Raw genomic sequence first — 24,949 nt, forward strand, 5'->3', positions numbered from 1 at the left:
TATCTATCTATCTATCTATCTATCTATCTATCTATCTATCTATCTATCTATCTATCTATCTATCTATCTGTCTGTCTGTCTGTCTGTCTGTCTGTCTATCACAATCCTTTGACCATGATTCCAGATTCAGATCTCGAATCTGATGTTTGACATTATAAAGGACAAGTGACATGGTCTCAAGGCCTGGAAAGGAAATGGAGTAGTGTTAATCTTAACCGGTAGGATATTTTAATTCAATAGTTCAAATTACTCCCATGGGAGGTCTTAAGAACATATAAATGAAAGTCTGCAAGGGAAATGAGCCAACACATGGGGTCAGCAGTTAGCTATAAGAGCGAGAAAAAAGAGACAGAGAGGAAAGGGGCAGGAGATGTAAATGAAGGCACAGGATATAGAAGGAAGGAATGTCTCTTTAAATGACCCTTTGCTACCAAGTAAGGAGAGAGGGAAATGCCATACCCCCCCCCCCCCCCTCTCTCTCTCTCTCTCTCTTTTCCCCCTCTAGATCTCTCTTTTCTCCCCTCCCTACAGACGTCCGGCATGTGACACTGTGGTTCAGCTACACCAGCTGACTGATCCGGCTGGCAGAAACTGTGTGGCTTGAAATCCCAGGACACCCTTAGCAATCCCAGTCTGATCTTTAATAGCTGTCAGAGAAGACAACTAGGATGGAGAAGCCGATACTAAAGTTTTTCTGTTTCTGACTCTTTCCTTTTTTAGGAGTATTTGCAGCATATGAAAGTGTGTTTTTGTTAACGGGCTTGATTTTCTCAACATTTTTGGTGAAGATGTATACGATGTATGTCAAATGAAAATCTTCTAGCTCTGGTATCATCTTTCGGACGGTTTGATTATTTTGGGACAACTTTTTTGCCTTTTTGTGACCCGTTAATCTCAGCGCTTATTTATTACCCCTGCACCAGATAACTTGTGTAGCAACAATTCCCTGTTTGCAACTCCAGGTACGGATCAGCAACAAATTCATCATCCTAAGACCATCCGCAACAACCAGCAATCCCATCATGTGTTGATTCCTCATCAATGTCCTTCAACTATAATCAATTAGACACTTTTCCATCCTTCTGAAAGCCTTTGTGAATCTCAGACTCTGTATTCCTGTGGGTTGGTTTATTTGTGGATTTTAAGGTCTCTTTGTAGCCCAGAGCAGGTGTGAGTGCTACAGGAGCACAGTTGCCATCCGTTCAGCTTTTCTGGGGCAGAAGACATGGTAAAGAGCAATAAGAAACTAAATTCCCAAGATGGCGCAGCAAATGCTATCATAAGTAACAATGTCAACAAACAGGTCAATAGCCTGGCTCTCTTCTCCCAGCCAAATGCCCCAAATAGGTAAGTGGAGATGTGTTTTAAAACCAACTTTTTATTCTGATTCTGGATCAGTTGTGGTTTATTTCATGGTAGGAGCCGATCAAGATTCAGCAATTAGGTGCTATTTGTGTCTAAAAATGTGTGGCTTGAAACTTTGGACCTGAAACAGAGAGAAAAAAAAAGAAATGTTAAGAAAAGTAATTTGTGTTTTCTCCCATCTTATGCTGTTTAATTCGCTAACATGTCTTGGATGTGAGATTTGTTGCAGTTTGTGCCACGCTCATGTGCCTGTTTTTTGTTATGTCTTGTCCTAAACTTTATATGTTGACATGAATCGATTGACTTTCTAAAAATACAAGGCAGAAGAACTTTATAAATCGGTTTCAGAGACTATTTCCCTACACTAAAAAAAAAAAAAAAACTTAAAATCCGTAAAACGAGGTAAATTCACTCAAAGAGCAGCACTGCATAAATATCGAGGCTTGTTTTCAGAGAATGTATCTTTCATACAAGTGCATTTTGTCTTGATTTTTTCACTTAAAAGTTTTCCAGTGCGGTAGAACAAAATACACTTTTATTCAAGATCCAATCCATAAAAACAAGTCATAATGTCTCATGCAGTTATTCAGTTGCATGTTCAGTATCTTGTTTTTATGTTTATATATATATATATATATAAACCTCTATTCATTAATATGATTTTCTACTGTGTAGTTCTACGAAAAGAATTAGCATTAACATGAATAAGATTTAAGTAAAGGGTTTTTTGGCAATGCCACATCAAATCAAAACACGTTTGTGCTGGTAAAGGCATCTATAATCATAGACTAGTCACGTCTGGTTTCATTCCTTTTGTGTGAGTCAGTATCCCCTGATGGCAATAGTCTAATTATATAATCCATGTTGTATTAATTTATAAAAGTCCTTATACCAACTAGCATGAAAAAATAAGCTCAAGGGTTTGGTTTTCCGCTGCCTGCAGGGAACAGCAGCTGTTGTGTCTGCAGTTTGCTATGCAAAGGAATGTCATTATCATGTATAAAATATACTCTTGAACTCTCGAACCAACATGAGTTTTTACCCCTGTACTATAATGCCAAAGTCAGCATGGTAATTGTTTTAATATATATCCAGTACACTAAAAATTGTTACTAGTGACCTTGTTTTTAAAATAAATTATTTTGCCATGTACGTAATTGGAGACATATTTAAGACACCTCCACCCCCCAATACTCTCTACCCCCCAGATGAGGACATGAAAGGTTTCTCTGTTTTCTTGCGAGCTTCATAACTTTACATTTGTGGCCTAGCTTCATTCTCTTGATCACATGATAGAGGATACTGTTGCTTACTTCATGTCACATTCCTCTCGTCACTCAGCCCAGATTAACACTGGTTCAGATATTATTACACATACAGGATCTCCCACATTAAACTGACTGAAAGATGCAATCCAAACAGAACAAGAATCGACATTATTCTGTTAATATGTAGGTATTGTAGGTTTAATTTAAAGCAGTATTTGCCATGACTTCTTATAAAAGTACAATGATTATGGACTGATTGTTGCTTTGGTATGTTCTCCTTTGTCCCGATTGAGCTGGTTGATGTAACCTCTCCCCCTGATCTGTGGATGAAAGGATTTTGTTGTTCTCTCTCCAATTCACATCCTCTTCTCCTCCCTTATTCCTCACACTAACAATGAATCTTCCTCTGCTGTCTGGGACAGCTCTGCTATAACAAAAACTGACTCTGATACTCTAAAGATGAGCAAACTAACATATTTTTATTAATAAAAGATGAACAGATAAGTATGGAGCCCCTAAAGGGAAATGGTGGTGGGGAAAAACATGAGATGGGAAAAAAATATTAAAGACCCCCTGTGGTGCAAATAAAGTTTTTAATGTTGTTTTATATGTCTATGTGGTGTTTTTAATATGCTTTAAGACAAACCATGTGCAAATTCATCAGTCAGCACCATTGCTGAGTATTTTCTCCTTAAAACTGAAGTGAACCAAATTCAGTCTAAAATTTGCGGTTTTGAAATCACTGGTGTTTCTGACGTCACAAATGTAACCAATCCCGTCACAAGAGGGGCAGGCTTTACTGTATCATTAACTATGCTGCAAAGCAGGGGAGTCTCAAGAGAAGCCAGGTTATCTTCTATTTTCTGTTGATATAAAAAATTGTGTACATCTAGCAATATAGTGGGTGAATTATATATGATGTATATTAGTTCAAAGTGTTTCTAAGGATACTGATTGTTAGAAGGCAGCTGTCCGACTCTGAGATGGCGAACGGGAACATGGTTCATGCAACATTAGCAACACATTATTAGCTGTTTGATAAAAGTCAAGCCAAAGGCTAATCATTTTAATTACCATTGTGTGTCTGACGTAGAGAGCGATACATAAAATGCATTACCATTCTGATACATCGACTTGTAGACGAGCCTGTATAATTCACTCTTTCTTTTCTTTCTTCTAGTTCAAACATATATGACTGAAATAAATGAATATTTCCATTTGCCATTGTGTAGCGTTTACTATAGTAAAGTTGACAGAGTGGATCAGGTATTCAGAGCTGGTGTGAGTGAGTGGAGGTGGGGACTAATTTACATATTCATGGATCCACGTATACTAAATGTGACAAGGGTGTAGAGTAATATTCAAGCTATTTTAAGGCATGAAGAAATTATTTTTACAGGAAAAAGCGTTTAAATATGTCATTTGATGATCAAAGATGAGTTTTAAGGGATAAAATTATTGACTACAGGGGGACTTTAAGTCAATGCTTTTGTTTCCCCAAGAAATTTTGAACCTTTTGAGTTCTTTGCCAGCGAATGCAAAGTTTTTCGGGGGAACACAAAGGTTTTGCGAGGGAATGGGAAAGCATTGCACACAAAAGCATTCTCAAGTAAACGTATTTTGATTTGAGAATGTTTTGATGTTTGTACTATCAACAATACAAAAATACTAAGTCGGAAAATAATTTTTGCAGTGTCCAGGGGACAATTAATAAACGTTAAATAGACAGTCAGTGTTTGAGCAAGAGACCTCATAGTGAAAATACGTGGTACATGAACTATATGAAATTAACCAGACTGTTTAAATGACAATCCAACTGGTAAAGGACTATTTAAATGAAATTAGACTCTTCCCACAATTACATCGTTAATGCATAACCAAACGTTGACCAACTAATAAAGTAATCTCAAAACTAATGATTTAGCCAACTTCCATCCCTCCCTCCCTCCTCCATCCACCCCTACCCTCCCCTCCATCCCTCCAATCCCTCCATCCATCATCCCTCCCTCCCTCCTCCATCCACCCCTCCCCTCCCCTCCATCCCTCCAATCCCTCCATCCATCATCCCTCCCTCCCTCCTCCATCCACCCCTCCCCTCCCCTCCATCTCTCCATTCATCCATCCATCCATCCCTCCATCCATCCATCCCTCCCTCCTCCATCCCTCCCTCCTCCATCCACCCCTCCCCTCCATCCATCCATCCCTCCATCCATCCATCTCTCCCTCCCTTCTTCCATCCATTTATCCATCAATCTATCCATACCTGTCTCCATCCATCCATCCATCCATCCTTCCCTCCCTTCTTCCCTCCCTCCATCCATTCTCTATACTAGCTTTATCCTTTGTGAGACAAAAAGTGTTGCAGAAAAAGTGTTGTTGTGATTTAGAAAAAATTACAGCACACTTAATAACAAAAATGTGCTGAATAAGTGCTTTAGCAAAAATACAAGCATCGTATTTCTACTTTTAAACTTTTTAAGGTCCTTGCCCTGTGTACTTTCATTGTAAGTGCATTACTGTGACATGTAACTGTAACTTACAATTAGAGAACACACAGCACTGTGTGGAAGCTTGTTGTTGCTAATCTGTGAGTTGGGCTTTTGACATTGACATTTGCATAATAGTCGTGTGGGACTGCAGAGAGACTGTCTGGAAAAGCCCACAGTGTGTCCGCTGTGGTATTCTTGTAAATTCCAGCGCCTCAATTACTCTGATATAGACTGATATGCACCACATATTATAAATGCCATTCTGTAAAATCATGTTTTAATTTTAAAATCATCATTTGTAAAATCATTTTTTTAATTGTCACTGTCCTCATCTTCGTAATCAAAATCATTGCTGAAACATCATCATTAACCTCTACATTCTCAATGTCATCATTATGCTCATCAAAAACTTCATTTTCGTCATACGCGCCTTGCGAGCAAACTAATTATGTATTTAAAGAGATATTCATGACATATTCACAAAGCACACGAGGCATAGGACACAATGTCTTCTTGCTGTCTGTCTGGTTCGCAGTAACACAACATGCTGCTCGCTCCAAATAGACCCTTGAGCTGAAGGGCCAGTCGTGTCAAGCAGCTGAATGCAAACCGAATAAAATGGCGACACACGACACATTGCATTCATAAATTCAGCACATAGCAAAGGGTCATGACTTAAAAGATGGTGAGCTAAACCATGCTGAATGATGACCTTCACTACATAAACGAATCAGTCACCTGCTAGCGGACTATCATTTCAAAGTTATGAAGAAATTTAAGCAAAGGAATCTTCTAAAAACAATTACGTGGACTGTTGTATTTTAGAAGGCGACAATCTGCTGTAGCCTCCTAATTGAGTCCTGTGATATGGCCTGATAACGCTGTAGTGATGATCCCATGGCTTGATGAAAGTCTGAATGCAATCTGAAACAGATTTATGACTCTGGTTTGTTTGTTCTGGAAGTGGTCACAGCCACAGGCTTATGCCATTGATTGAACGTTGACAAAATAAATACCAGGAGATCATTCCCCCTCCTCTTCCTTGCGCAATTGCTTTTCTCTATGTGTACTTCGAAATGGCATAAAAATATCCAAACAACCCTACTGTGAACTAAATAGCCAAATCTATAGACCTCACACATAAACTCAGACCTTTGTGGTGTCCAAAAATAGTGCAGGCTTTTAAAACTGGAGATTTATGAGGCAGTAACACCAATGAATCTATCTTTGTGTAATCCAAATTAGGTCTTGAATCAACAATGGTTTTCTTCAGGCTGCTAAAAAAAGACACTATTTAAATTGACTACCATTTACAAGTGATATGGATACTAATATCTATTTTATTATATTATAATAATGTTATTATATTATGATGGATAATATTAATCCATTTGTAATCCATTCCGATACAATAGTTCAATAAATAAATTGATATTGTGATATATTTTACACACAATATTGTCTGTTTCCGCTCAGTTTTTCCAGTGAAAGTATTACATATAAAGCCAGAGCAGAACTGTTGTGCGTCTCTGAGCAACACACAGCGGTTTCGCCTCTGAATGAATTCGCGTTTTGATCGAAGCAATCGGGTGAACCAATTATTCAATGGCCTATTCTTAAAGAGAGCCATTAGGTGTGTTCGACTTCCGCTGCGCAGACCGATCGGAGTATGACATAAAACTTGCGAACTATGCTTCAAACGGTGTCTCTAGGAACATTTAGTATCCTGTTCCTTTTTCTTAAGGGCGATGATATCTTCTCTTAACTTTTTGTACCATTCTTTTGACTTAGCCATATGTCTAACATGCAGTCAAATGTGACACTCAACAAACCTAGCCAGATATTTAATGTGTTTTAGCTCAAGCACACCTGGTGCAACTAATGAAGCCCTTGATTACTTGCAACAGGTGTTCTTTAGACAACACCTGTTTTGCAGATTTGTGCTGTTGTGAGGGATTCTATACAGGGGAATGAATATATATATATATATATATATATGGCTTGGTTGAATTCCAATGTAGAATGCGGTCTGTTATTTCTTGATAACAGACCGCTGCGAAGTATAACACACCGTTGCCATGAAAAACAGAGCGTTGCTATGGACGCAGAACGGACTATTTTCTTTAGTGGAAGCAATACATTCGTTTTTAAATCAATAAACTCCTTTTTAAATCAATATTTTGTGTCAAATTATTTATTTATTTTGTAGGTAGCCATGTAATAAGCGGGATAATGTATAGCGAGGCGGTTGTTATAGCGAATAACAACCCCTTCAGGCTGATTCAAGACCGGGGTTGTTATTCGCTATAACAACCGCCTCGCTATACATTATCCCTATATATATATATATATATATATATATATATATATATATATATATATATATATATATATATATAACTGAAGAGAAATATGGGATACGAGACAGAAAGCCTGAACAGACTATTCCAACCTTGGCAGGATTTATTGGCAGAATTAGATGTGTTAATCATAGTCTCCTGGTACTAGTTGTTATCAGACACTGAATACTAGAAAGTTTTATTTAGTTCTTATTCACCTTTGACAGAGTGACATTACTTTGTCACAACAACAACCTTACAAAAACAATCATACTAAAAACATATTCACATACACATTTATATTCTATATCCTGATCTGCTATGTTCTTAGCACATGTTGCCATGACCTTGGCTATTGGCCTTGGTTCAGTTTTAATGCCATAAGGACCTTAGATGGTCAGTAGAGGATATCTATATCTGGGCCCCTTAACAAGATTTATAGGTTCCTCCTTCAGAAAGGTTACATATGTTTTTGGATATGTTTTACGGGCATGCATGGTTTACAGTGATTGTGTGTGTGTGTGTGTGTGTGCATGTTAAGGGCTTGCAGCCCTAACAGTTGCACATAAGTGTAGTAGACATGTTGTCGTAGTACAGTAAAAACAGCAATATTGTGAAGTATTATGACAACTGAATATATTTTAAAATGTAATTTACTCCTGTGATGCGAAAGCTGAGTTTTCAGCATCATTACTCCAGTCTTCAGTGTCACATGATCCATGTGATCAATGTGCTGCTTAATATTTTTGTGGATAATTTCTTTTCTTGGATTATTTGATCAATAGAAAGTGTAAAAACAGCTTTTATTTCAAATAGAAAACTTTTGTAACAATTTAAATGTCTTTCCTGTCACTTTTGATCAATTTAATGCATTCATTTCTTTAAAAAAAAAAAAATCTAATGCAACCCATAAATTCATAAACACACCTTTTCTGGAATACAATGTCACATGATGCAAAGTATGTAGTTTTCAATACTTTCTCATTGATGCTTTCAAGACTACGAATTCATTTTTGTGAGTGACCTCATCTATATATCTGCTAGATAATATTATCTTGATGACAAATCAGCAGAATTTGCAACACATAAATAACATTTGCCAGGCATAAAAATGGATGTACAAGATGTCCGATGAACATTGGCACTGTCCCAAAAGGCCAAGTGACAGTTCCGTCAACTAGCCAGAAACTCTCTTGAACTCTGTGAAAGGTAATTCAGAGAAGCAATGCTGATTTAAAGGGTGTCATGTCAACACAGCCAGACCCAAACCTCAAGAGCAAATACAGGGTGTTCACAGATTATCTGTTGGACTATGGCTCACGTACTTACAGGAACTACTGTTAAATCAATCAACCTATTAAATGGAATTTGATATTTCCGATATTATTCAATATAAAAAAACAGAGATTTTATACAAACCACAATAGATGGAAAAATGACCAAACACATGAACTAAAACAGACTTTGGAAGAAAATGAGTTAGATGAGGACAGCTGAAATGAGGAACGAGCAGTTTTCAGTTACAGCAGAAAAGATTGTGAACATATCTGAGGACACTGTTACCACAAAACGCCTCGCCAGCACAATTCTGAGATCACGGGTGTGGTAGAAGGTTAAAGGGGTTGTGTTTGCATGAGGGTGTGTAAGTGTTTATCCGTGTGTGTCTGTACTCTGAAATAGATGGTGCCGAGGTGCTGAAAGAACTCATTTCAGATGGGATGATGAAACCAGAGCCCACTAGAAAGAAGCTTTCATTATGAAAACATTAGTCAGCACATTTGAGCTAAGCAGTAGTCACCCATAGGAATCATGCCTTGACGGGATGTTCTTTCATATTCACCACCAATCCAAAACATTAACATTAATTAGACCATAATATAGAGGTACCCGACACTGCAAAAAATAATCCTGTTAAATTCATGTAAAAACAGCAGCTGTGGTTGTCAGAAATTCACTGTAAAAATGATAAGGTGACCATGTTTCATGTCTAACGGGATGGTATATTAATGCCTGTGTGTTTTACAAATTAAATCTAAATATATCATTAGTTCATATAATGTTAATTACATAAAAATTCTGCTTTCTACCTTACAGATAACCACCATAATATTACAGGTGGTACAATAGAAAGCCACACAATGAATCAGAATTCACTGCATGTGGTCTGACCACAAAACAAGGCTAAAAGCCATGCATAGACAGTGCACAAAACAGTGAAATTAATGAACATTAATATTCTTACATGTACAGCCATACAAAGGTCTGCAAAGTTACAAAGCACAAAGTCACTTCAAAGGCGATTCTTCTCTATATCAGTGTCACTGTTCCTGAACTCTCTGAAACGCCTCCATTGTAGTCTTGAGTTTTCTTCCGGAAACGAACACACAATATTCCTCATTTAAATAATTCCTGTCCAAGGCATACACAGAATAAAGGGGCGGGCCTGGTTGAGTTAGTTGTTGAAACTGGTGGTTATGGTAAGGGGCGTGACATTTAAGAAACACGCTTAAAGTGGTTGACCAATCACAACACACTGATCAAGCCGACCAATCAGAGCACATTGCACTTTTCAGAAGGAGGGGCTTCATAGAGACTAACTAATCAGAGGCTGCATCCGAAAGCACATACTTTCCAACTATATGGTAGGGGAAAAACAGTATGTGAAAAAAGGAGTATGTCCAAATTCACAGTAATCATAAAAGAGTAGGCAAAAAGTACCCGGATTACCTAATTTCGGTTTCTGAAGTGCATATATGGACACTTTACTGTCCCATGAAGCCACAGGAGAGGATTTGTGACTGACAGTGAAGCGACATACTGACGCTGGTAGATCACATGATAAAGACAACATGGCAAATGCAGTGCGTCCAGATTACATTCATCCTACACACACTCATCCTATATAGAACGTACTTTTTTGTTGGTCGTGAAGTAATAACTTTAAATTTAAAATAAGTACCTACTCAAGAGAGTATGCGATTTCAGACGCAGCCAGAGCGTTACTGACAGACTGGGAAGAGAGGTGCTGCAACACTGTAAAATATGTGAAAAATACGGTGTTTTTTGAACATTCAAGCATGAAAATCTATTCTAGCAGAGCTCAAAAACAAAATCAAGACTTTGTAAATGGCATAATAGATCCTTAATATAATAAACAGAATGCACTATATAATGTGAATTATTCTTTGATCTGACACTTAACCTAGATGTCTAAAATAAGACATTATTACATGCAAACTGAATGTTACATGCAAACTGAAAATACTCGTAGCCTGAGCTCCATCAGCCATGAGGACATGATGTTATCGTGACCTTTTGAGAACTGAAGAGCTCCTGGGAGAGTTTGTCCTGTAGCGCTGAGTGTTAGGTATTCCCCCAAGCCCTGGGGGGCATTTTCTTGTTATATTGAATTAGTTGTCTGTTAACGGGACCCCTCACTGTCCACATAATTTGTCCTGCCAGACAAGGACAAATGGTGCCATGCCAGCTGTCGATAATGTAGCTACAGCTAGTGCGAGTACTACAATAATGCTTGAAGGGGAAGGGATGAAAAGGGCGAACAGTTTATCTAAGTCCCGTGCAAATGACACCTATCATCATGTCTCATTTTCTTTCTGTCGCTCCTGTCTGAGTGTTTGTAACGCGGCCAGCTTTCTATCTCACTCTCTTTGTGTCCAAACTGTTATTGATTGAAATTGGCCTCTGGTGCTTAAATGAATTTGGTCTGTCACTATGCTGGACCTGGACATAAACCAGAGTCAGTGAGAAGGATATGGAGACGAAAAGAGGGAGAGAGGAAAACTGAGATGAGCAATAGGACTAGAAGTAAGTGTGAAAGTATTATTCTATTCTGTGTCTTTCACTGCAATTAACTGTTCAGGACTTTGTTTCCCAAAAGCATTATAAGCCTAAATAGACCGTAGAAACCATTTGCATCAATGGTTTAACACAGCTCAGGCTTGACCTTCTGGTTAACTGAGTTCTGTCCATGTGGTCAAGTACAGTAAATACTCAGGGTGTAGGTATGGGCTTGCCAAGTTGATGGAAAGGAACACAAATCTAATAATGTTAATTTTATGAAATATGGTAAAAAATGACATAATGATCAAACTTGTTAGCCACCGTTCACCTAATTTCTGTGATGCAAAGCTGAATTTTCAGCATCGTAACTCAGTCTTCAAGATAGGGTAGGTAATTTTAGGAGCGGCTAGCAATAGCAAGTTAGCTTTGAAAGTATAAGATCCCACCCTCCCTTCAGAGCGTCTCCAAAGCCACGTCACAAAGCATCACGAGATGAGAGATGCCGTTAAACTACCTCATGTCTCAAAGCACATAACATTACAATAATACGGAACGTAAACAACTTACAGAGATCTAGTTGTACCACCTGATTGCTGCAGATTCATTTCGGATTCATTGTTGTTAGCGTTGACATAGAAACACAAAATATGAGTCCTAGTATAACATCACAGGTTTCCATCTCTTTCAAATTACAGCAGTTATGGCGTGAACACAGTATAAGCTTGTTGTTTTGGTTCACGAGGAACTGTAAACGGTGCCTTTTTCGGTTGTGCTGCACAGTGACTGACATATGTCTAAAGGCGCCGATATACTTCAAGCGAAATCAAAGAACAAACTGATGTGACGCCATTTCTAACAAAAGCAGGCCAAAATGAAATTCGTCTGGAGTTTGTTTTGGGAGTTCTCAAAAGCTTGTCAAATAGAATGAAATATGAGCATGAAACGCGCTGATGGAGTGTGATGTCTGCACGAGCAGGTGCGCGGAGGTATGGACATCTTATCATTGCATTTGGTCCGAACGCAATGATTGGATGAACATTTTATGGTCCTACGCCTTCCACAGACGATAAATACATTAAATACATTTAGACCACTTAACTTAGTGATTGCTATTAGGATCTGAAGAGACTTTCAATCAGCATAACAAAAAATGTTTCTGGAACAAATCACCTACCCTGCCTTTCAGTGTTACATGATCCTTCAGAAATCATTCTAATATGCTGATTGATATCAATGTTAAAAAAAGTTTTGCTGCTTAATATTTTTGAGAAAACCGTGACCTCTTTTTTTCAGGATTATTTTAGGAATACGAGGTTCGAAAGAACAAAATTTATTTGAAACAGATTTTTTTGTAACAATGTAAAAGTCTTTACTGTCACTTTAAATCAATGTAATGTGTCCTTGCAAAAGAAAAGTGTTGTTGTTTTAAACCTTACTGATCCCAGTCGTTTGAATAATAGTGTATACTATCCACTAGAAAGGAAGATGCATGAAAAACAGGTTCAGTGATTTATCAGATATGTCAGCCTGCTGGGGCTTACTGTATGCATTAGGTGTTTTACATGATGTTTGACGTTGTCAGCCACATAACACAGCTTCTCTGGGTCACTTAATGGAGCCTGATCTGCAATATGATGTACAGAGAGGGATCAAGGGGTTTCCTCATAACCTTAAAAATACAACACAAAACAAACTTGATTGGATAAAGCAGTCAGATTCCATTAAAGCTAATGGCTTTCTATGAAAGATATGAAAGTGATTAAAATAAGATTTGATCTACATCTCAGGTAAGACCTAGTATATGAACTTAAACTCTTTAAAGTTCACCCAAACATGAAAATTCTGTCATCCTCATGTTGCTCTAAACCCGTAAGACTTTCATTCATCTTCAGAACACAAATGAAGACCTTTTAGATGAAATCTGAGAGCTTTCAGTCCCTCTATTGACAGCTATAAACTTTGACACTTCAAAAAGTTTATAAAGAGATCATAAAACTAGGCTTAGTCCATATAATTGAGTGGTTTAGTCAAATTTTCCTGAGGAGACACGATCACTTTATATGATGAACAGATTAATTTAGGCTTTTATTCACGTGTAAACATTAGTAAACTCACATAAGCATGTTCACCTGTGTGAGAACCAATGAGATTCATTCTCGTGTTAAGCAGCACGTTTGAGCTTAGTTAATTAATGACAGAATTTTCATTTTTGGGTGAACTATCCCTTTAACATTAAAGAAGCATTTACAATAAACTGAGCTGGAAATATTCACAAAACATTGTTCATTAATATCACTAAATGTTTGGCAAAGGCTAAAAATAATGTGGTACATGATGACATTATCAGGTTTAAATAAAGTTGTCACTAGTCAGTCTTAAGACAGAGCCAGAACACTTGGCATAAAATTTCACCTAAAGCGAATAACAGCTCTCTTGTTACTCTTTGAGTAATGACATTACCAGCATCCCAAACCAATCTCTTTCTCATGATCACAACTAAATTACAAGTTACAAAAGCATAAAATCAACAATGAAGACAATGCAATGCTTTTTGAAAATCATCATGGTAATACATCATTGATTTACTAAATGTCTTATTAAGAACGTAATTTAACAAACAAGAAAAAAAATGTACCAAAGAAAAAAATCTCATTATTAGTTTGAATACATTTTCTTTAAAAGACTGCGGTGAGACAGTCGATGTGTGATAGAAAGATTGGTTCAGCTGCAGAAATGTGAGAGAGACATTGATGTGCTAAAATCTCTGACCTTGTGACAAGGATTAGATGTCAAGAACATCAACATGCAGCAACTCTGAGAGTCTAAACTTCAGAATATCAGATTATGACTGGGCCAAAACTAAGCCTACAGTTATTCAGGAACTTACAGGTGCTTTGTCACACTAAATGTGAACCATGACGCATGCAAAATTACGTAGAGAACATAAAAAATGCTAAAATACATAAATATATTATGCCTTCATTGAAATATATGGGGGGAAAACGTTTTTAGGCCTACACTGTTATGGCGTGATGTTTTAACAACTAGCCTAGAGTCTTTGCCTGAGCCAGCAGAGTCTCAAAAATGAAAACACTGCCATCTCCTGGATATTCTTGAAGGAAAGGACTCCCTCTCTGCTGTTTACAAGAAACGGCATAAAACCTGTCTCTCTTTTCCTACGGTGCAAAAAAGTTCACCCTTTCCGCGAAATATTTAGTCTTTACGTAATAACTGAAAGATTGACCGTTTTCCGTATCACAAGGGTTCTGGTTCGATTGGTTTTCCTGACTATATCAGTATATGTATTGCTCTACAACTCGTCGATCGAGTAGTCACGTCTGAGACGCAAACCGACCGTCCACTGAAATCGGAGCGTTTTCTTCATCGGATGCATTTCCATCGTAAGATTTTACATATTAAAATACGAGGTATGTTACTGTGGTAAATTGCAATAGTGTTATATAGCGCTTGTAGTGTAAATGTGGCGATTTCTTTGTCGAATAAAGTGCTTGTTGCTCTGTAAAATGACGACGCCGACGAAGCGCGAGGTAAACGAGACTCATGGCGAAGCTGCAGAGCCCGAGGCCTGCACAGATCCAGTTGATTTCACTACCGATCTGCCCATCAGATCACCCATATTGCGTATTTCGTGCATTTAAACATTGCTTTCATTTTTGTATGAGATCCACTGGCCACAAAAACATCACGCAAACACCTCATCCAGACTATAACGCCATTGAAATGATCGACGGTCGATCTTGCGGTGTCGTAATGGGAGCGTTATAGTTTTCTGTTTGGTTATAACGCTTCACGGTCTATCGGTCAGCTGGCCAGTCTCATCACAAATACGTGTTTTTGCAGTTTGACATGATTTAGTTGTGCTCCATGTGCTTCAGTTTTGCTACCCGGGGAACTGAAGCAGATGCTGGGTTATAACATCGTCTTGTGTTTGTGTATTTCTTCAAAATGCGCCTAAAATGGCTCTGTCTAGTGTCTAGTGTCCACTGTCCAGTGGTTGTCATTTAATACAGGTGTAGGCCTGCTATCAGAAATGGCTGCTGTTCAGTGGACATTTTGTGTTCAGTCGCTGGATGGCGGCCTCACGTCTGAGACGGTTTTTTTTTTAATTGTTTTTTGCAGTAAATATTTTTCTTTAAAACACTTCCTACTGAGTCATGACAGTAAATGCAATGCAGAACCCAGTCTTAGTGGTTTTCAAATGCATGGTGGTTAATACAGTTTTTTATGTTTATTCAAATTCTGATATTGAGACCAATACCTTTAAAGTTTTGTATAAGAAAGTTTGGAATTAATCAGTTATATCAGAAGAATACTGAAATCAAAATTGACCTCATTTATTTAATTCTCATTGTGCATAATTTTGTTAGAGCACGTTATTTGTGAGAAAAATGTGTTCATAATATCTTTCTTTTTGACTGACATCTGTTTTGATATTGTTTTAGGCTACTTTTTAACACAACAGTGTAAATCCATGATGAAATGGAAATATATATATTTCCATTTCATCATGGATATATTCTTATATATTCTTCCATCTTGTGACAGATATCAAAGAGTAACAGATTGTTGAGAAAAAAAAAAATGTAGGGCTGGGACTCTTTGACTGGATTTTGAGATGTGGGCATTGGACAAAAAATGGATGCAGCTTATAGGGATAGTTCACCCAAAAATGAAAGTTTTTTTCATCATTTACTCACCCTCATGTTGTTCTAAACCTGTATGAGTTTCTTTCTTCTGAACACAAAATATATTTGAAGAGAATATTAAAGAATGTTGGTGACCCAGAAAGTTGACGGTAGCCATTGACTTCCATAGTATTTTTTTCCTACTATGGAAGTCAATCATTACCGTCAACTGTTAGATTACCAACATTCTTTGAATTTCTATCCTTTGAACGCATGCCTGCAGGGACAGGGCTTAAGGAGACTAAATGATTGGAGAATTAATTTTGATTCAAGATTAAGGTAAAAAAAAAAAAAATAGATATGGTGAACTTTTGTTTCATGCCGACTTTATTGCCTGTTAACTAAGGTTACGTCAATTATGGCCATTAAGGACAGATTTTTTTTTCCCCAATGGAATATAATTATGTCCTGCCCTACCATTTTTATTTTTAACTTAGAAAAAAATGTGATATTATGGAAGATAAATGCCGTTTCTTGTTGACTTTAACACTTTCATTTGATTGACACTTTCACTATTTGAAACAAATATTGAGGTTGATAGGGTGAGATGAATTGTAGGGCTTCACCATTCACATCTTTGCTTTACTTTGTGTACTGCGTTTCCCAAAAGCACCATAAGCCTAAGTAGATTGTAGAAATCTTTTGGAAAAAACAGCCCTTGTTCACTTAGAATTTGTTGTTGTTTTGAGAATTGTTTTAGTGCAGCACCTCTTTAGTTTATTTTACAGCAGTAGATTCTTTTAGTCTCTTTATTTTCTCATTAAACTGTTCACGAAGATGAATCACCCTAGTGTGATCTTTGTTTATATGGATGGACAATATTGACTGTTCAGACTGCCAAGTTTTATTTTAAAAAGCCAGCATTGACATTAAAAAAAGCTCACGATATTGCTCATGGTATTCATAATATACATTTGTCTAATATCTATGAATTAACAGTCTGACCTATCATGTTGTCCTGTCTTAAGGCATGTCTGTCCCTCCCTGCACATATCCAGGCCAAAAAAAGAAAGAAAACCACTAAAACTCCTGCATGAATGTTGTGTAAAGATACTCTAAAGCTGTGATATTATTTTCCTTTGTCTGTCTTGTCCTTTTTTGCTTGCTGTTTTCTTCTTCAGTGAAGACATGGAAACCTGTTTTAATCCCTTGAAGATGGAGATTTGAGAGTGTGACAGAAGGGGAAAATGGTTGCAGCCGTTTTGCAGTTTCTGTGTGAGGACGTGAAGACGACAAGCCAATAACACTTTCTGTGTGTTTTTTCCCCTAATTTTTCCAGCTTTTCATTGTTCTTGGAAAGTTTTGTGCCCCCTGTTGCAAATTCCCTGAGACATTTTGGGAGTCTGCCGGTATTAGGCCCCATCTCCCTCCAGTTGGCACAAATAAAGACTCAGTTGGCACTGCACCAGCTGAATGCAATTGCTGGCACAAGCGTCACTCCGTCTGCAATTGCAACACCTGCTTTGACCTTGCTCAACTTGCTTAAGGTCACCATGTCGCATCCATTGTATAATCCCCGTGGAGGGCTGTTCCCCAGCACTCAGAGACCCGTTGTGCCCGGCCAGTATGGTCTTGGGTCACAGCCTCGAATGGAGCTGGGGGCAGCCCGTCTTGGCCCAGGTTCAATGTCCGGTTCTCGTGGGGGATTGGTCAACCAGCCCTTCTCACTAGGACAACGGCAGCCGCAGATTTCCCCAGATCTTGAAGCCGCCATAGACCAGAACCTTCGGGGAGCCCGCGAGGAAGTGCGCCTTCTCACTCAAATGCTCCAGCAACCCAAAAAAGTAGATCCCCGCATGAGAAAGGACACAAGGGATGACGTGCTTTCCTCCGGAGGGAACATCTTTTCAGGGTCTTCGAGATCTGATGAGGTGGACTGGTCCGTATACCAAGGCCCCAGCAAGCTCTTCGGATCTTCAAGCTTGGATCGTCCTTCCAGTTCCTCACAACTGTTCCAGTCTCCGGGTTTTGGCGGAGGATCAAGCGGTTTGGACAGCCAACCTCCACCAGAACAGCGGCCTTCACGTTACACCTCTGAAAGTGCCAGCAGCATCCTAGCCAGCTTTGGACTCTCCAATGAGGACCTTGAGCTTCTAAGTCACTATCCAGATGATCAGCTGACTCCTGACAACCTACCGTTTATTTTGCGGGACATCCGTATGCGTAAAGTGAAAAGGGATGTTGATGCGAGATCTCAAGTCATTGACTATGGACATTCTAGCAAATTTGGCTACCCCGAGGAGAGCGGAGATGGCTATGCAAGTGAACAACACCTGCCTAAAGAGTCACCAAAGTATGTGAGTGAGGTCTCTAAACCACCCTTCAGTGGCATGGACATCACAAAGCATCCTCAGCCGTGCCAGCCAGCTCCAGTCCCTGTTCCAAAGCATCAGAAACCTCCATCAGTAGATCCAAGACTCGTGAAGACGATCCCAGTGAGACCATCTGCCTCCCAGACTGTTCTGCCACCCCCCAGTCGACCTCCTGCGCAGATGCCGCCTCAACTTGGGCTTCTTCCAATGATGGCCATGGACAGTATCTCCGGAGGTCCGAATGCCAACTGGATCCCGTTCCTTTCGCCTCCAATCAACGTGCCCGCCACCAAGAGGCTTCCGACTCCTACCATGATGAATGATTACTCAGCAGCTACTCCAAGAATCTTTCCTCATACATGCTCTCTATGTAACATTGAATGTGTCCAGATTAAGGTGAGTATCTTCTTACCCAGTAGTGCCTCATTTGCATTATTTTGCATTATTCGGTGTATGTAAAGGGTCTCGATTGCTGTTTAATTCATTTCGATGTGTTGGTGAACTTTGAGCTAAAACTGTACTAAATTTAAATCTGAAATAAAATATCAGAAACCTATAATGAAATTTTAATGTTTGTTAACTTCAGTTGCTCAATAATTGTGCAGTTCACTGTGGGTAAAAAAAAAAAAAAAGCCAATAAGCTGATGTAAATAGAGTAGATAATACAGCTGGTAAACCATGGCTGAAAAAAAAGTTGCATCTTGTCTACTCCAAGCCATTTCCAGCTTGAGAAGAAAATGAATCGGTCCGTTTTCTGGGAACCTGGGGAAGCCTGATGAAAAACCGTTTTGCTGAGACCTTGTTTAAGACCTTGGACTGGCTGAAAAAAATATTGTGAAGGCAGACCTGATGACTTTCCACAGTGCTGAAGACAAAAGGCAGATGGTGATCTCCATCTCCGTAATACCTGAAGAACACACTTTGGACCTTTTTTTTTTTTTTTTTTTTTTTTTTTCATGTTGAAGAAGTTTTGTCGTGACAATCATGGACCATTTTTGTTATGCACTAATGAGACTAGTTGGTTAAACAAGCTTTATCATGTCTTACTTTTTGACCTCTGGTATTTCATTTTTTTTAAGATCTACTTACAGATCTTGGTCATCTGTTACACCAATTTTTTTTATAATCAATTGCACTGTTTAAAACACTTAATAATTAAAGCATTCTTTTAAAAGCAAAGACATTGTTAAAGTATTTTTTTTGTTTTGTTTTGTTCACAGGACTGGCTTGAACATCAGAACACAAATCTTCACATTGAGAGTTGTAGGCGTCTTAGGAAACAGTGAGTGTTTTATGATTTGCTCCTATTGCTCTTGTTCTCCTTTACCTAAGAATTCCATAGGATAATTTCTCATTTAACTTAACGAAAAGCCATATATTTATTTTACTATAGATACCCTGACTGGAATGTTGAGTCTGTCTCAGTTTCAAGGTAAATCCCTACCAAAATCAATCTTGAGCATTTAGGTCTAGATATATATATATATATATATATATACATGTACACACATATACATATATAGATAGATAGATATCTTATACTTTAAGTCAATTGTCCATTTAAATGGCACAAATTCACTTAAAAATGTCAATCATCCACAGACCTGAGCCCAAATCAGAACACAGCAGCTCAAAGCGGCACACCCGATCACACTCATACTCCAGATCCCCCAGCCCGAAGCGGCACCATGACTCTTCAAGCCGTCGTAAACGATCCCGTTCACGCTCCCGGTCCCGAAGCCCTAGAAGGCACCGGCGTAGCAGAAGTCACAGCCGGTCCCCCCATAGGAAGTCTCGAGGAAGTCCTTACAGACGAAGGTCCCGTAGTCCTCCATCTCAACGATCAAGGTCTCCAGTTTACAGTAGGCGCTCTCCTGCACGCCGTTCGAGTCCCCGCCGGAGCAGCCCGTCCCGGCAGCAGAGATCCAGCAGTAGTGAACGACTGGCCATGAAACTCATGTCATCAGGTAAGATCACATATTACAATGCTCTTGCAATGCAATGTATCATTTTTGTTTGTGCTTTCAAATCACTTGGTGTACTACTACATTAAGTTCTTTTCTTCCCCACAGCTGAGCTTTCCTCAATTACAGACAGTAATACTTTGAAGGCTGTGGTAAAGTCCTTGGCACCAGCCTTGCTGGCTGAGCTAGCAAAAAAGAAGAGCATTTCCTCTACTTCCTCATCAAAGGGAAGCAGCAGCAGTAGTTGGAAACGGCCTTCACCACCTAAGAGAACTGAATACTCCAAGTCAAGCAGAACCACCGTCACAAAGACCCCCAGCACTCCAAAGGTACATCTTCATACAGCAGTTACATGCAGTTGTAAATGTGCTTGTTCCTTCATTACTTTGGCTTTAAGGTCATTATATTGTCGTATTTGCTGCAGGGTCATTTGAAAACACTTTTTTTTTTTTAAAGATAAGAGTATCTGTGCTAAAAATATGAAATCTAATTGCTATCTTTGTTTTTGCATGATATGAAGCCTAAAGGCAGGGATGCCCCGGGCACATCATGTTTGCTGAGGCTCATTGGACTTCCTCATGGGACTACTAACAAAGAACTGTCTGATGCCATTGAACCTTTTGGCAAGATATACACTGCCATCCTCCTGAAGGCGATTCGAGAGGTAAATACAGTAAACACTGCAATATTGCGAATTAATATAACAGTTTAACACAACTTTTCTATTTTAATTTATTTAATTTAATTTATTATGTAATTTATTCCTGTAATGGCTAAGATGAATTCTCAGCATTAGGCTTGCTGTGATAGTCGGCTGCGCACCGATTACATAACTTGCCCGGCCCCGCCCTCCACCGTTGTTTTTTTATTTATTTATTTTTTAATTTTTTTATACTAATACAAATTATTTAGTTCAGTTAGAGAACAGACACTACAATTTAAAAACAGAACGTACCTGGTTAATTCAGCATGAGTCGAGCGAGAGTCGCTGCACAGATCAGCAGCAGGAGTCAGATTTCACGTGATGAGAGTGAGGCAAGACTGCGAGATTACTGAAAACATGATGGCGGAAGATTTGGTTTCAAAGCAAAATATAAAAGCACCTTTTTGGCAGTATTTTGGATTTAAACCCAATGCTAATTGGGAACCTGCAAACATTGAGGCAATCTGTAAACTTTCCCTGATGAAGGTGGCAACTTCCAGAGGAAGCACTTCTAATTTACACACACACGTTCAAGCGTACCACAGGAATGCGTCTGCCATGCTTATTCCTTTTGCTAATAACGCCATCTTATTTGTTTTGTTAATAAAAGTTCTATGTTTAATATAAGTGAGTTTGTCATTATACTGTTTTGTTGTTGTGTTTTTCATTGAGTAATAATGAACCCACCATTCAAGCGATTGCCACCCCCAAATTGCCGCTAATTTGTGAAAGCAAACGTTTGTGATTCTTCCTCTCTTCAGGCTTCTGTATGTATGGAGAGAGAGGAGGATGCCAAAGCTTTGCTCAACTTTAAGAACCTGACAATTCGTGGTCAAGTCATTAAGATCTGCATGGAGAAGGTATGTTTGACTCTGTCAAGTCCACTTAGAGATGTGAACTATACCAAGCTCTGCCATTAAATCCGATCTGTGCGCTTTTGTAGGATGCAAGAGATGATGATGATAGGAGAAAACCTTTTAAGAAGTAAGTTCTCATGCATGCAGTGGTTTTGCAGTGCATCTAAAAAATTATAAAGATTTTATATATATATATATATATATATATATATATGCCTCTTTTGAACAGTTTACAAATGGTTCTGTGAATGTATTTGTGACTTATAGAAAAGAGGTGACCATGACAAAACCAACTCAGTCAGCAAAAGTGAAGGGTGCAAATCCAGTGAAAGGTGCAAATCCAGTAAAGGGTGCAAATCCAGTGAAAGGTGCAAATCCAGTGAAGGCATCTCAGCCAGCTAAAGCAAAAGAGTTGCCAGGTTTCAAGACACCTCAAGTAACCAAGGCAAAACCGAACGACCCCAAAAAGATGGTACAGGCAGCTAAAGTTAAACCCACTGTTAAGGGTTCAGGTAAGTTACTGCATCTTCCTTTGTAGTTGTTCCGGTGGTCATGTTGGACAATCTAACAATTATCTATCTATAACTATAACATTTGTTTGTGTGATTTGGCAGAGACCGCAGTTGCCAAGAAGTTTATAAAGAAGGTATGTTATTTGGTGTTCTTCCTCTAAACTGCATGTACACAAACTTAAAGTAAAAAAAAAAAAAAAAAAAAAAAAAAATATATATATATATATATATATATATATATATATTTATTATTATTATTATTATTATTATTATTATATATTATTTTATTTTATTTTTTATTTTTTTTTACAAATAATAACTACTTCTACCTTCTTTCTTTGACTACAGGAAGTACCCTGGAGAAAAAATATAGTTGAGATTACGAATCTTCCAGAGGAAGGGGTTACTGAGGATGACCTCACCAATCTTGCTAAACCATATGGGTTCACTGCAACTCCTGTCATAGCAATCACTCAACAGAAGGTAATAACATTAAAGGTGCTGTATGTAATTTTTGACTGTACTAAAGCATAAAAATATAATAATATGTTTGCAGAGATTTAGAAAACATGCTAAGTTCAAATGCGTGTTTAAAAAAAACAAAACAATGCTACAGCCAGTTACTTTGCTTTGAAATGTGCGTTCCCAATAGTATTTCGACATCACTAGTTGACATTTGGTGGAAAACGCAGCATATTGCAGCCATGGAAGCTTGCAAACAAACTGGATCAGAAATCTCAAATTTGGTAGCCTTTGTATCCATCAAAAAATATATATATATATTGGCAATTCTTTTCCATGATAGTTAAACAATGATTTTCTGCTAAAGTTAGCTGATGCTACTAGAAGGGATTGATATGAGCTGGTTTGTAAGTTGCGAACAATAGAAACATTCCAAACGTATACATTAGCTGATTAACTTCCATTGTCAATGGCACTGATTCCTATTTCCTGTCTTTGTTGAATGACATACTGCAAACATTACATAAATCCTTGATTTAAAAAATGGATGTTGTATTTTTGTTATTATATTGTTACTAGTATTTATTAATTATATTGTTTTTATATCATATTGTATTATGTATTTTAACAGTATTTGTATGTTTTTTTTAGGCCTACCTACAGATGCCCAACACAGAGGCAGTTGAAGCAATGGTGAAGGCCTGCTCTGAGAACCCAGCTAAAGTGAACGAGAAAGAGATAACCATAAAGATGATGGTGCAACCTATAGACCTGAACTACACCGTGAGTGTGCACTCCATCTCTGTCTGAAATTATAAAGAGGAAAAAATATTTTATAAATGTCCTAGAAACATAGAAATTGTTGGTTCTTACCCCAGTTTTATTAAAACAACTGTTTGTAGTTGTGTGTATTTTTGCAACTTTAGAGCCCCCTGCTATAGGCCACATTGCACATGATATACTTTTGACAGTGTCGAGCTCTACATAAAAAAAAAAAAACACAGCTGGATTTACATCGCCTCTACTAATTGCGTTCAGAGGTAAAGGTGTTTCTTGTTGATGCGTATTCCAATCTTGCGCAGTACTGTGGTTAGTGCAGTTGTCATACCTTGTAGACATTTTCGACTGGTAGAATTTGTTGAACGCATCGATGGAAGGCAGAGATGCCAACATCTTTCTTCCTTCAGACAAAAAGGCAGTGCTAAAGGACTGAGACAACAATTCGGTCGTTATTTCAGTGAGGATTTCAGTTCATTTGTTTGGGTCAGAAATCCCTTCAGTTGTCCTGGAAAAGACCTTTCAGTAGAGATAGAGGAGCAGTCAGTGTATTTAAAGAGCGATACCAAATTGCGACACCTCTATAGCTCTTGCTCTCTGCCTTCGTTGGGATTGAGTGTGATGACTGATTATCCGCAGTTGTCTGACGACGATGCAAAATTACTTCTTCCATTCGCCTCAACTTATCTGTGCAAGGCCGGGTTTTCAGAATTGACTGCCTTGTAAACCAAGTACCGAAATCGGCTCAATGTGGAGGATGACATCAGGCTTGCGCTGTCCAACATTGAACCGTGAATTGTAAGATTGCCACATAAAAGGGGAGACTTTTGGGGGGCTTTAGTTCCAAAAGTTTGAGAACCTCTGTTTAAGTGTAGAGTATTACAGAGGTTTCAACTCATGCCCTCGAGGTCCACTTTCCTGCAGAGTTTTGCTCCAACCTTGATCGAACACACCTGGCTGTAACTTTCTAGTAAGTCTGAAGACCTTGAATAGCTTGTTCAGGTGTGTTTGATTAGAGTTGGAGCTAAACCTTGCAGGAATTTGGACCACGAGGACCTGAGTTGAGAACCCCTGGACTATCACAAGCTAACAGAGATAGGTTTGGAAGGTTGCAAACTTTTGTAGCTTTGTAGCTGTCTTTCATAAATAACACTGGCAAGTAGATTTTTTTTCTCCTGAAACGGACAGCTACCATCAAGACCAATTGGGTTTGCAACGTCATGCCCACTTTTTTTTTTTGTAGATTCTTCTGTCAACGTTCTCTTTGGTGTCTTAGCCTCTTTCATGATGTCTGTACTAATAATACTCCTTCATTAAAGCTACGTTGGTGTGACATATTGTGTGACGTACTGCTGTAAAGCAATCCCCTCTTTTCACTGAATTTCGTACCTATT

The 24,949-nt window shown here is 38.4% G+C and overlaps 1 protein-coding gene across 5 annotated transcripts in view; it reads left to right on the forward strand.

Moving 5' to 3' along the window:
• The first annotated feature begins 540 nt into the window (after positions 1-540).
• znf638 (zinc finger protein 638) overlaps positions 541-24,949 on the forward strand; it is a 31,957-nt gene continuing 7,548 nt past the window's right edge. The window contains exons 1-13 of one of the 5 annotated variants that reach the window (XM_084110016.1): positions 541-1,347; positions 17,248-18,676; positions 19,501-19,562; positions 19,674-19,712; positions 19,883-20,247; positions 20,353-20,573; positions 20,765-20,908; positions 21,709-21,807; positions 21,891-21,931; positions 22,072-22,316; positions 22,419-22,450; positions 22,665-22,799; positions 23,430-23,561. In XM_084110016.1, coding sequence (XP_083966142.1) covers positions 1,226-1,347; positions 17,248-18,676; positions 19,501-19,562; positions 19,674-19,712; positions 19,883-20,247; positions 20,353-20,573; positions 20,765-20,908; positions 21,709-21,807; positions 21,891-21,931; positions 22,072-22,316; positions 22,419-22,450; positions 22,665-22,799; positions 23,430-23,561 — 3,066 coding nt within the window. In that variant the 5' untranslated portion in view covers positions 541-1,225. Of the gene's footprint in view, positions 1,348-14,584; positions 14,691-17,089; positions 18,677-19,500; positions 19,563-19,673; positions 19,713-19,882; positions 20,248-20,352; positions 20,574-20,764; positions 20,909-21,708; positions 21,808-21,890; positions 21,932-22,071; positions 22,317-22,418; positions 22,451-22,664; positions 22,800-23,429; positions 23,562-24,949 lie in introns of those variants that run through there. The other 4 variants (XM_084110017.1, XM_084110020.1, XM_084110018.1 and 1 more) reach the window with 4 other exon arrangements.

Source organism: Abramis brama (assembly GCF_963993115.1).
Source record: "Abramis brama genome assembly, chromosome: 3".
Taxonomy (NCBI): domain Eukaryota; kingdom Metazoa; phylum Chordata; class Actinopteri; order Cypriniformes; family Leuciscidae; genus Abramis; species Abramis brama.